The sequence below is a fragment of the Balaenoptera acutorostrata genome, chromosome 2, assembly GCF_949987535.1.
Source record: "Balaenoptera acutorostrata chromosome 2, mBalAcu1.1, whole genome shotgun sequence".
Classification (NCBI taxonomy): Eukaryota; Metazoa; Chordata; class Mammalia; order Artiodactyla; family Balaenopteridae; genus Balaenoptera; species Balaenoptera acutorostrata.
In genome coordinates, this window is record NC_080065.1 from 62,106,555 (window position 1) to 62,119,760 (window position 13,206).

Consider the following 13,206-nt stretch of genomic DNA (forward strand, 5'->3'; position numbering starts at 1 on the left):
AATGATTTTAATCTAGGTTCTCAGGAACAGAAAAAACTTGTCATTGGTGGAGAAGCTTGTCTATGGGGAGAGTATGTGGATGCAACTAACCTTACTCCAAGATTATGGTATGGAATTTAAGTGATAACATTTGAATTAAGGTGCCTGAGTTTTCCTTCTGCACCCAAGTAGGAAACCACTAGGAACGTGCCCAAGCATGTGGTTTGCTTATTTAAGAAAACAGAAAACTACATTGGGGCACATGTGGTTTAAATTTTAGGCCTCGGGCAAGTGCTGTTGGTGAGAGACTCTGGAGTCACAAAGACGTCAGAAGCCTAGAGGATGCCTACAGGAGACTAACAATTCACCGCTGCAGAATGCTCAGGTAAGACAGACTTATTTTTCAAGCTAGGATACTATTAAGTACAGGGTGAGTTTTAACCTTATTTAGTGTTAGATGGCTTATTGGGTTTTTTTTTTCCTATAAATAGAAATGTATGTCACCTAAGAGGCTGTGATTTAATTAGGAGAAATTGGGAACTATTTCCAGTACCTATAAGGAGAAGATATGCTTGGACTTTAAACTGTTTTATAGATATATTAAATTTTGCTGTAACTTAGAACTCCATTATGAATCTCTTTTTTCAATAATTAGTGGTATGGTTTAGTGATTCTGATTTGAGCTATTAAGTTCCTTAAGATGGAGATGAGTTATATCAATCTAAAACATCTTTTGTTTGGACTTTACCTGTCCTACAGACGAGGAATAGCTGCAGAACCTGTCTTTACTGGATATTGTGACCACGAGGACAGAATGTAAAAATGAGCTGAAACAAAAGAAAAATAGGGGAAAATGCCCACAATCATCTGTACCACGATCAGCTTGATTTTAAAAATCATGTTTTTGAATAAAATCTCTTTATTGATTGAACCTCCATCTTATTATACATTATACATAGAAGACTGACATCTTTCCTGTGAGAGAAGCTTAAAATCAGCCAACCAAAAACCTCGTGATATCTATCACTCAGTATATTCCAAAAGACTGAATCTTGACTACCAGCAGTAATAACTTCCTAGATACACAATACAGTTCAGGTACATTAACCTTCAACATCAAAGCACGTTTCTCATTCTATAAAATAGAATGGGCAGCACCAGTGCCACTGTCTGTTTCAAGTTCTACCTTTTCAGTTGTTCTTACTGAAAATGAAGTAGGTAGGTACTCCTGAGTGAGTTTCTCTCCGAGGACTTAGGACAAGCCACTTCTCTGGCTGAGCAGTGTACTTTGGTCTTGAGGATTCATGGCTTGATAATTAGACAGCTCTAAGGCAAAGGTAGCTGAGCCTGATGTTAACGTTCGAAGCACAGTTGAATAACCCTAATTAAAATAATTTTAAGTCAGTTATCTCTGCAAAGTTAAGCCTCAAGTCTCTTCCTGCAGAACCTTTGACCATTATCAAGAAAAATTTGGTAAGTACTGTGGATGACAGAAAACCAGTAGTGTGGGTATGCTTCAGAAGTATTCCTTGGTCCCAACATTTGGTAAAAAGACTCTGCTGGCACTCAGGTGCCTGTCCTAGCAGGAGAGGCTGGTGGGGAGGAGAATGAAACTTGCCTGAAAGCCGGCAACAGAAGAAGTAAGGTAAGTGCTTGGGATGGAAAAATGGTCATTTAGGCTGGTGACACATTTTGGTACAGCACACCTCAACCTCTGGAGGAATGGAAAGGGACACCCCGACACCCCCCGCCGTGCTGCCATAATCCCCTGGATTTCTCCAGCAATTTACGTAAAAAAGTACATTTAGTCACAAAGTACCTACCATAATTTCTGCTAAGGGAACAAATCCAATAATAACTTTGTTGTCCTGACGAGTCTGGATTTCCTGAATGTTCCCTCTTCTTTGTGCCAGATCTGCTAGGACAGGACTGAGGTAATCTCTAGTCATTGTAACCTCAAGATTCATCAGGGGCTCCAGAATTTGCTTATCAGCTTTCTTCAGAGCCTAAAGAAATTAAAGAATATTAACTCCTCTTCCTTAAACTGCAGATCAAATTTCTGTTATGAAGGGAAGATTCATAAAAACTTAAATACTGTCCATACTCTTAGCCTAGAGCCTCTAGCAAAAAGACATAAGCCTGCTTTAACACTCTTTATAAGAAGTCCAAAACTTCAATATTTGCTTGTACATGCATGACAGTAGTATGTCTGAGACCTCTTGTATGGTGTGTTGCAAGGGGATGCTTGGTAGTCTCATCATGTAGAGTACCTGTGAACATGTGCCCAGAGACAGAGGGAAAGAAAACGATTTTCCCCCTTCAAAAACTTACTTCTTCATACTTAAACCTCTTCTCTCGTTTTTGATACCTGTAGTTATAGCCCATGCTACAAGTCAGGGCAATCAAGGAGGGAAACAAAGGAGAGAGCTAAAAAACACAGTAAGTTAGTAGAAACACATTCTCTATTTGAAACAGACTGAAATCTAAAATTCTGAACAGATAACAAAGGCCAAGAAGAACAAGCACACGGAAAGGAAAGAGCATGCAAACTATAAAAAGCTAAAACAGCATAGGGCAGATAGGAAGTGGACGAAAACCGGGGAAGTAGCAGAGGCATAAAGACCTGGGGTCCTAGTTAGACGCTGTCTTTGGAGCATCACTCCATCAGGCAAATTGGTAAACGGATTTTGGAGGGCGTTTGCGAGCACCATAACTACTGATGGGTTTGATTTTAAAAGCTAACTTACTTCTCCAGCCTGCCAGAGTTAAAAGATAACAAAACAATTTCCTATAAATTCTAAGCCTCTGTTTGGTTGTCAGGTGGGATGTAATAAACTTAGATTTAGCAGCAGAAACCAGATAAAAGAGCTAGGGCTCTGGAATGTACCCCTCACCTTTATTTGGCTATGGCCGATCATCTCTCTCTGCTCACCTGCCACCACTCACTTAGGACCAGGCGGTATCTTCGCCTATATTGTCAAGTAATGCTCTTCTGTCCCCGATACCTCACCACCTCCTCCCTCCCCCCCACCCCCGCCTCCTACCATCACGATCATGAAAAATGGCCAGCAGTATATTCTCTTTATCATAGAAATTTCAAAAAACATAGCACACATATATAGTAAAAACATAATCTGTTTTTCACAGATTAAGCCTTTAAAATCACTATCAACTGAAACAACTCAACTATAGAAAAATAGTCCTTGAATGAAAACATTACTAAAAAATAATGACAGTCAACAGCAAACAACTAAATATATCCTCTGTATTTCTGCAATTCTTACCAAATGCTTTGTGCCACTTCACGCAATGTCTTTTAGAACAACATAATGGAGTGGGAAAAGGTTAAAAATTAAAGAGAAAAAATGCTACAACTAAGGAAAGGACTGAGTTCTGTGTAACTGAACAGGAAGTACTGTGCTTGTGGGTCTGTCTTTAGTCCTCTTTTCTTTTCACAGCCTTTTCCTTGGCAACACTGCCTAGTTACAGAGCATCAAGAACAGCTTCTACATAGCTTCCTCAAAAATTCTAAACTTTACCCAAGCCATGGTCTCTGAGTGCTCTGCTGGTCTGCTCTGGGATAGTGTCTAAATATCTTATAGCAACCCAATGTGCCCCAAACGGAACTCATCATTTTCTTTTCCAAACACTCCTGTCTGCTCTTTCCTCTTTCTGCTGATGGCATCACTACTCTTCAGTTCACCAGGACATGCATCTTTGATTTCCCTTTTTCCACAAGTAAGCTGTAAGATTTCCACTCCTGTTGCTGGTATCCTGGTTCAGACCTAGTCCATTCCCTGTCCTAGACTCTTTTCCCTACTCCAGTCCCTTCTGTATTCTAATGATTATACTGCTCTCTTCAAAAACTTTAAATTATTCACCACTGTTCTCAAAACAAATCTCAAACTTCTAGATGTAGTTTTTAAAGGTTTCTCTACAGTCTGACTCTATTTTACTTTTCCAACCCTAATTTCACTACTCCCCTGCCTTCTTTAATCTCCCCTTGTCTGGAATGCTGCCCACTGTGCCCAAATCTTCCAAAACATCACAGCTCAACAATTAATGAAACAATGTACAAGCCCCTGTTGTATTTTGAAATAAAATGCTGACTCAATAGTTAATGATTGGGAAATGTGAAGATGCAGAAACAAAGAACAGCTGTTGGGCTAGGGAACTGGTAACAATTTAGACTATAATGCTGCCACATGGCAGAATCACCCAACTCCCAGTTCCCTGAAAGGTATAAAGGCCTGACACACATTCCTAAGTTGTTTGTACAGGAAGCAGACCCCTGCCAGAGGAAAACTGCTGACCACAAGCACGCAGACCCTAGACTGGTTGAAACCAGAAGGCTGATTGATGATGCTTGAAACTTCACCTTGATGCCAACCAATCCCAGAACTGTCCACGAGCTGATCACGCCCTGCTCCTTGAACACTATAAAACTCCTCATAACCCCTCCAGGGTGGGTCACACAGTCTTGAGGGCATTAGCCCTCTGTGGCTCCCTTTGCCTGGCAAAGCAATAAAAGCTACTCTCTTCTACTTCACCCAAAACTCTGTCTCCGCGTTTCTGTTCGGCACCGGTGAAGAGGCCGAGTTTCGGCAACATAAACTTCTTTCCAAGAACCCTGGCCCAATTTCCCAAGTCTCAGCTTTTATGGATCTCAGTCCATTCTATCTAATATTCTGGCTATTTGGCTATTTATTTCCCTTCTAAATCATAAGCTCCTTTAGGTAAAGAAAAACGTATGCATCCTATTTGTGCCCCTCTCAGTGCCCAGTGCACTATAAGCACACCACCAATGGCTCAAACATATGAAGCGGCATTCACTTCTCATAGCAGAGAGGAGGAGCGTCCCCACTAGATGAAGTTTAACAAGGGCCAGAGTATTTCCATTAGTAGTATTTAAAGTAATGAATTAAAACAAAAGATTAAGTGTAAGCCCCATAAGGTTAATTCTTCTTCTCTACTATGATCTTAATAAAAAGGCTAACCAAGGCATATTAGATTTTGAAGGACTGGCCCATATACTGGGGCTTGGGGTTAATTTAGAAACATTATATCATCTTTCAGGTTACCATTATTTCAATACTAAAACCAATGTCAGGAGAAACTAAGAATTACTGGAAGGTAAATGTTCTCAACAATTTAATCATGACCACTTTACAGGTAATATTTCTAACATATGCTTAGGCAAACAATATTTAAATAATTTTATTTTTTAAAGTGTAGTGTTTTTTCTTTTTAATCAAAAACTTTTTAAGAAGTATGAATTTGAACTTATATGAAAGAACCATTAAAGTTCAGCCTTCCTAAGTCAGGGGCTTAGGGTATTTAGCTTTATAATTATGGATTCAAATAAGACTATAGAAAATCAGGTCTCAACCACAGTCCAAAACATTAGAAAATGATTATAAAAGCAAGCGTTTTAATGCAAAATCAGTCACCAACAAAACTATAGTATTCCTATACTGAGAAGAATGCATGGAATCAGCATTCGGCACACTAAGGCCCTGGGGGTTAATCCAGCTCTGGTAGATTACTGGGGCAAGACACTCAAGGACATACCCCCGGGGTAACCACAGAAGACCAGACTACTTTATGCTCTGAGAAGGAAAAATGCTTATTTGATCTGTTATTCAACAGGACTTATCTGATTTCAATGATCCTTGACTAATCTTATTAGAACAAACATGAACTCCAACATTGGAACCAATATTAGACGTTCAATGTCCTTTAAATTATAATCCATTTTGGGCCAAACTGACCCCAGAGATGTCTTTTACTCAAATCTACCAAGCTTGCCTATTATGGCTGTGTATCTGGGATGGGGAAAGCAGAGACACCACTTAAAAAAACTTGCCTCTTTGCCAAAATCAGAGGATATTTAATAACTATCTGTGTCAAACAGTAATTTCTTAGATCCTCTTTTGAATAAAACCCTGGTGATTAAGAAATCAAAGATTCTCCCTGATCAAAACTCTTGACTAGGGGCTTCCCTGGTGGCGCAGTGGTTGAGAATCTGCCTGCCAATGCAGGGGACACGGGTTCGAGCCCTGGTCTGGGAGGATCCCACATGCCGCGGAGCAACTGGGCCCATGAGCCACAATTACTGAGCCTGCGCGTCTGGAGCCTGTGCTCCGCAACAAGAGAGGCCGCGACAGTGAGAGGCCTGCGCACCGCGATGAAGAGCGGCCCCCGCTCGCCGCAACTAGAGAAAGCCCTCGTGCAGAAACGAAGACCCAGCACAGCCAAAAATAAATTAATTAATTAATTTAAAAAAAACAAAAAAAACAAAAAAAACAAAAAAAAACTCTTGACTATAAGGCTCAGGATACAAAGACACAAGGTCAGGCACTGTGAACACAGCTGTCTGTGGACTAGTGGTTCACTACTGTCCGGAGAGTCACCTTAAAGCAAAAAGGATTAGGACACTTCTATACCTTTTGTAGGCATCTTGAGACACAGGCAGAAATCATAGTTGTGGAGGTACCAGGATGAATTACCAATGAATGTAAAGTAATTGCTACATCTTGAATTGGGAATCCAAGCAATGGTCCTAGGTAAGGGGGAAAAGATTTTATTAGGACTCAGTATACAGTGAGGGGGTAAATGAAATGTATAAAGAGATAGGCAGAGAACTTCTAGTTTCCAGTTCTGCATGTAAGGAGCTTTGAAGTCATCACTTTGTTGTAAATAATAAGTAAAAAGCAACAATTCTTATTGAATTGGTAAGAGATGGGAGGGCAAAGGGCAAACCACTGTCCCTAAGACTGGAGAGACAGGTGAGTGCAGGCAGTCACAGCTAAACTGTAATTGATGAACTGCTTGAGGCTCAGTGTGGCCAAGTCAGAGTTAAAAACTCCAGGGGGACCCAGTCTTGGGGGTGGAGAGGGGCATAATTTTGTGAGCTCAAGCAGGTTCTCACAGTAAATATCAGAGATTCAGGGGGAGGGGAAAAGAATCCATTCTGAAATACTCCAAGGCACTCTATTCTTAACAAGGCCTGCCCTCAGGGGAAACTAGTTAATTAGAGCAAAACCTGCAGGGATATTATCAGAGACTAACTGACTTGAGGGAAGTACCCAATTCCAGTCTACTCTAGCCATCCTGTCCCACCTAAGGGGGGTGAAAAAAACTGAGAAACACTTGTGCAGCTCAGAATCCAAAGGCACAGGCTGACTAGAAGACTGAGACCTAATCCTGGGATTACAGATGCTTCCCCTCCCCTTTACCTCGCCGCCACATTACTAAAGGCCGGTTTATAGCAGTCCCTTACCCAGTACATCACATCTGGCTATCAAGAAAAAATTATAGGATGAATTGGGAGATTGGGATTGACATATATGCACTGATATGTATAAAATAGGTAACTAATAAGAACCTGCTATATAAAAATAAATAAATAAAAGGAAAAAAAAGAAAAACTTATAAGGCATATTGAAAGGCAAAAAGCACAATTTGAATTTGAATACAGAGCAAGCATCAGAACCAGATGTGGGAGGGACGCTGAATGATCAGACTGAGAATATAAACAACTATGACTAATATGCTAAGGGCTTAATAGGTAAATTAAAGGGCATGCAAGAACAGATGGGCATGACAGCAGAGAGCCAGAATCCTAAGAAAGAACCAAAAAGAAATGCTTCAGATGAAAAACACTGTAACAGAAAGGAAGAAGCCCACTGATGGTCTTAGATGGGACACAGCTGAGGAAAGAGTCCAAGTTATAAAATATGTCAGTAGCAACCTCCAAAACTGAAAAGCCAAGTGAACAAAAGACTGAAAACAAAACAAAACAATATCCAAGGCTGTGGGACAACTATAAAGGTATGACGTGTGATGGGAAAAGATAGGGAGAAAACACCACCAAAGTTAGAAGAGAAGAATGAAACAATTTCTAATATTAGGAGGGATTAAATCGTTGAGTGTGATACTAATGCGTACTCTGATTGGAGTACCTTACCTTGGAGGCACGCACTGTGAAGGCCATTTTCAATGGCCTCTCGTGAGGCCTGCGAAAGGTCTTCGGCAACACTTGCTGCATACTCGATGACTGGCAGAAGAGATGATGTTTCCAGTGATTTTGCTTCCAGTTCTACAGTCACAAGATGCCGTCTGTCTCCTAAAGTTCTATCTAAAGTATCTGTAAACAAATCGAATATAGTACCTCAGAGATTTGTTCCAGAAAGATGTTAAGCTACGACAACTGGCAAAATTATAATCAGCAAGTTCAAGGTCTCGTGGAAGGTAAAGTGGAAGAAAATATCAACAATGACACTAAATACAGTATAAAAATGTCAGACTAAACAGTTCTACCAAGAAAGCATCTGCTGGGACTTTCCTGGTGGTCCAGTGATTAAGAATCCACCTTCCAATGCAGAGGATGCGTGTTCGATCCTTGGTTGGGGAACTAAGATCCCACATGCGGTGGGGCAACTAAACCCAAATCCATGTGCTGCAACTACAGAGCCCACACACTCTGGAGCCCGCATGCCACAACGAAATATCCCGGCGTGCCGCAACTAAGACCAGACACAGCAAAAAATAAATTAATTAATTAAAAAAAAAAAAAGAAAGCATCTGCTTCTGTGTTTACCAACATTAAAAACCTGCTCTGAATCACCTATTAATATTGCTTTAGGACTTCCCTGGTGGCGCCGCGGTTAAGAATCCACATATATACAATGGAATATTACTCAGCCATAAAAAGAAATGAAATTGAGTTATTTGTAGTGAGGTGGATGGACCTAGAGACTGTCATACAGAGTGAAGTAAGAAAGAGAAAAACAAATACCGTATGCTAACACATATCTATGGAATCTAAAAAAAAAAAGGTTCTGAAGAACCTAGGGGCAGGAGAGGAATAAAGACACAGACATAGAGAATGGACTTGAGGACACAGGGAGGGGGAAGGGTAAGGTGCGATGAAGGGAGAGAGTGGCACAGACATATATACACTACCAAATGTAAAATAGCTAGCTAGTGGGAAGCAGCCGCATGGCACAGGGAGATCAGCTCGGTGCTTTGTGACCACCTAGAGGGGTGGGATAGGGAGAGTGGGAGGGAGACGCGAGAGGGAGGAGATATGGGGATACATGTATATGTATAGCTGATTCACTTTGTTTTAAAGCAGAAACTAACATGCCATTGTAAAGCAATTATACTCCAATAAAGATGTTAAAAAAAAAAAAAGAATCCGCCTGCCAATACAGGGGACACGGGTTCAATCCATAGTCTGGGAAGATCCCACATGCTGTGGAGCACTAAGCCTGTGCGCCACAACTACTGAGCCTGAGCCCTAGAGCCCGTGAGCCATAACTACTGAGCCCATGCTCCACAACTACTGAAGCCCTCGCATTTTAGGGCCCACGTGCCTCAACTACTGAGCCCACGTGCTGCAACTACTGAAGCCTGCATGCCTAGAGCCCATGCTTTGCAACAAGAGAAGCCACCGCAATGAGAAGCCTGTGCACCACAACAAAGAGTAGCCCCTGCTCGCCACAACTAGAGAAAGCCCGCATGCAGCAACGAAGACCTAGCGCAGCCAAAAAATTAAAAAAAAAAAAAAAATTGCTTCAGTGTTAGGGTGTGTTGAGGCAGCTGATCACACAAATTTTGTTATGCAGATTACACTTTTAAACATTTCTTATGTGGCTGATATTCTTCTAAACACAAAATTTTTATTTAAAAGTAAAACAGAGTATAAACGGTTATCTAATGAAAATTAAAAGTCTTTACCCTGCCAACCAACAAAGTTAAATTTCATACACTCTTCCAGCAATATTTTATGTATTGGGTTTGGCCAAAAAGTTCGTTTGGGTTTTTCCATAAGCTGGTACGGAAAAACCCAACGAACTTTTTTTTTTTTTTAATATTTATTTTTTTGGTTGCACTGGGTCTTACTTGTGGCAGGCAGGCTCCTTAGTTGTGGCATGCAAACTCTTAGTTGTGGCACGCACGTTGGATCTAGCTCCCTGACCAGGGATCAAACCTGGGTCCCCTGCATTGGGAGTGCAGAGTCTTATCCACTTCCACCACCAGGGAAGTCCCCCGAATGAACTTTTTGGCCAACCCAACATTTAATGTTTACAATTCTTCCCCCAAAACTAGTGATCTATTTGTAAAAATGAAAATAGACTCCCTCATTAGCTAACAACCAATTGCTGTCAGTGAAACCGAGTGAGGCCCTGTGGCATGGAGGCCCTTTTGTCCCCCATTTCTTGAAGGCAAGACTCCAGCCTCCATGACCTTCCCTTAGTTCCAAAGGGCAGATTCGAACAGTTGCTAATCAAGGGAGGAAGCAGCCAAGAAACCACTTGAGGCAAGATTAAAGGGACCAGAGAAGCTCCTCAAGATTAGGAGACCACCTGAAGACGAGATGAAGGGAGTGCAAGCCCTGTGTACACCATGATGTTGTCAGAGACCCCACCTTTGAACCACTGTTATAAAACCCTCATCAAATCCTCCCAGGTTGGGACACATAGTTTTTCGAGGCAGGAGCCTGCTGTGTCCCCCTTTGCCTGGCAAAGTAATAAGGCTATCCTTTTCTACTTCACCCAAAACTCTGTCTCTGAGATTTGATTTGGCACCAGTATACAGAGAAGTTGAGCTTTTGGCAACATCACCACTCTCCAAGATTTTACTAAGACAAAACTATGCTGTATTTATGTGAGTGACCATGGAACACGGTGACTCATGGCCCAAATTCAAAACTAAGAACTAATTATGCTCTATAATTCCTCTTCATAATTCCTTTTATATTATGAAATATAAAACTTTTATATTATGAAATATTTTATACTTAAAAATACATGCATAACCTAAAAACAAAATGAACATTCATGAAACCTAATACTACTAAAGAAACAGAACATTACCAGTAACCTAGAAGCCTTCTGAAGAAACAACCACTATCATGATGTTGTATTTAAACATTCATATGGTTTTCTTTAGAGTTGTATCACAGATGCAGGTATCCCTAAACAATATAGTTTACTTCTGCTTTGTTTTGAATATGTTATTATACTCCATGTATTCAGCAATTTGCTCTTTTCTGCTTCACATCTGTGGGTCATCTGGATTGACACCTGGTGATGTAGTACATTCTTTTTCACTGTTATATAGTATTCTATTATATGAACAGAGTACAATTTATCCACTATGTCCATAAATATTTGGATTTTTTTCACCTAAAGTTTTGTTTTATTACAATGCTATTATGAAGGTTCTTGTATCTGTCTCTCAATGTACATGTGTAAGATTTTCTCTAGGGCATATACTTACTAGTGGAACTGCTGAGTAGTAAGGTCTGCACATAGTCAACTTCATAAGAAAGTTGCCACACTATTTTCATAGTGGTTATATAATTTACACTCCCACCAGAAGTTTTTGTAAAACTTTCCATTGCTCAACGTCTCACCAACACTTGGCATCGTCAGATTTGCATTTGTGCCAATTTTGTTGGCATAAAATGCCATCTTGTCCTTTTAACTTGCATGATCCTAATCATTACTGAGATTGAGAATCTTTTAATATGTTCACGGGCCTTTGGGGTATCCTCTTTTGTGAAATGTCTGTTCAATCTTTTTTGCTCACTTTTCTACTTGGTTGGTTGTCATGTTTTTAATGATCTTTTGAAGTTCTTTATATATTCTGGATACTAATCTGTCAGTTTTATATGAGGCAAATATCTTCTCTCAGCTTTTGGCTTGTCTTTTTGCTTTCTTTATAGTGTATTCGAATAAATTCTTAATTTCAATAATATCTTTAGTAATTTTTTAGTTCATAGTTTCAACCTTATCTGGTTAGTAAAACAATTCTCCTATATTGTCTTCCAAAAATTTGAAGGTTTCCCTTTCATAAAGTTTTGGGGTTTTCTTTCTTTTTTGCATATATTAGCATTTATTCTCTTTATTCTTTTGTGCTCAAAGGGAGATTTCCAACTCTTCTTTCATATTTAGGCTTTTAAATTCACCTGGAATTGACTTCTGTATACAGTATGAGGTAGAAATCTAAATCTTTTTCCATATGAATAATTATCCCAGGCCCCTTTATTGAATATCAGTCCACCCTTTCTCACTGAGCTGCAATATCACTGATGTAAATCCAATTTCCACATAGATATGAGTCTGTTTCTAGGCTTTCTGGTTTGTTCCACTGGTATATTTGTCTATTCTTAGCTTGATTTGTGTCATAATGACTATGGCTTTATAATAAGTATTAATGTCTAATACACTTCTTTGGGTAGAACTGGTATCTTCATGATATTTAGTCTTCTTACCTATGAATAGTATGGTTTTCCATTTAACTTAGGTCTTCTTTAATGTCTGTACCTTTTTATAATTTTCTAGATGTACACAAGTGTAATCTGCTGCTCATCAGTGACGTGATCATTAGTGATCTGACTGTCCAGTCAGGGTGTGGTCTGATTGCTGCAGCATCTGGTTACTAGTTTTCACCTTGTAACTAATAAGCAATCTAGAGCGAGACACTTGAAGACCATGCAAATACGCTGCTCAACAATGTACTCAATATTAAGCATTCACCATAATTACAAGATGACAATTTCTTATTCCAGCCCTCCTCCTCAACATCTAACAGTCAGCATTTGGCACTTCAGTGTAAGGAAGAAGAGTCTCTTCTTCTTTCTGGTCTATCATCAGTATGGACTCATGAATTCCAACTTTTTCTCAGTGGTCTATGATTATTGTTTGCAATTATTTTGGAGTTCAAATTAACCCAGATTTAGCCAGTGGAGCCTCTTTGGGTTGGTTCCTGTGTCCTTATGACACATCCCCATCATTTTTTTGAGCATTTCCTTTCTTTCTCAGATAACATGATGTTCTGTTGCCTGCTTATTTTTGATAGTCTCCTATTTCTTACTAATACTTTCTATCCCCTTTCTTATTTCTTCAAAAATAATACTTATTTTATACTCAGCATATAATTCTAGTATCAGAAGCCTTTGCTGGTCTGCCTGTGATGTTTATTGTTTCTGCTGCCTTTTTTGCTCATTGTGTCTTTGCTCAAGGTTTTATGATTTAAAAAAAAAATTTTTTTTTGCGGGGGGGGGGGGGGCTTCCCGGGTGGCACAGTGGTTAAGAATCCGCTTGCCAATGCAGGGGACACGGGTTCGAGCCCCTGGTCAGGGAAGATCCCACATGCCGCGGAGCAACTAAGCCCGTGCACCACAACTACTGAGCCCGTGTGCCACAACTACTG

The 13,206-nt window shown here is 40.1% G+C and overlaps 2 protein-coding genes across 11 annotated transcripts in view; one reads left to right on the forward strand and one right to left on the reverse strand.

Moving 5' to 3' along the window:
* The window catches only part of HEXB (hexosaminidase subunit beta), a 38,614-nt gene extending 34,090 nt beyond the window's left edge, over positions 1 to 4,524 (forward strand). The window contains exons 11-13 of one of the 4 annotated variants that reach the window (XM_057541443.1): positions 17 to 107; positions 260 to 364; positions 4,248 to 4,524. In XM_057541443.1, the coding sequence (XP_057397426.1) occupies positions 17 to 107; positions 260 to 364; positions 4,248 to 4,335 (284 nt within the window). In that variant the 3' untranslated portion in view covers positions 4,336 to 4,524. Of the gene's footprint in view, positions 1 to 16; positions 108 to 259; positions 365 to 738; positions 911 to 4,247 lie in introns of those variants that run through there. The other 3 variants (XM_057541442.1, XM_007175916.2, XM_007175917.2) reach the window with 3 other exon arrangements.
* GFM2 (GTP dependent ribosome recycling factor mitochondrial 2) overlaps positions 879 to 13,206 on the reverse strand; it is a 47,607-nt gene continuing 35,279 nt past the window's right edge. For all 7 annotated transcript variants that reach the window (XM_007175922.2, XM_007175923.2, XM_007175921.2 and 4 more), the window contains 4 exons: positions 7,949 to 8,128; positions 6,426 to 6,541; positions 1,803 to 1,985; positions 879 to 1,360 (listed from right to left, as the gene is read on the reverse strand). In XM_007175922.2, the coding sequence (XP_007175984.2) occupies positions 1,232 to 1,360; positions 1,803 to 1,985; positions 6,426 to 6,541; positions 7,949 to 8,128 (608 nt within the window). In that variant the 3' untranslated portion in view covers positions 879 to 1,231. The remainder of the gene's footprint in view (positions 1,361 to 1,802; positions 1,986 to 6,425; positions 6,542 to 7,948; positions 8,129 to 13,206) is intronic.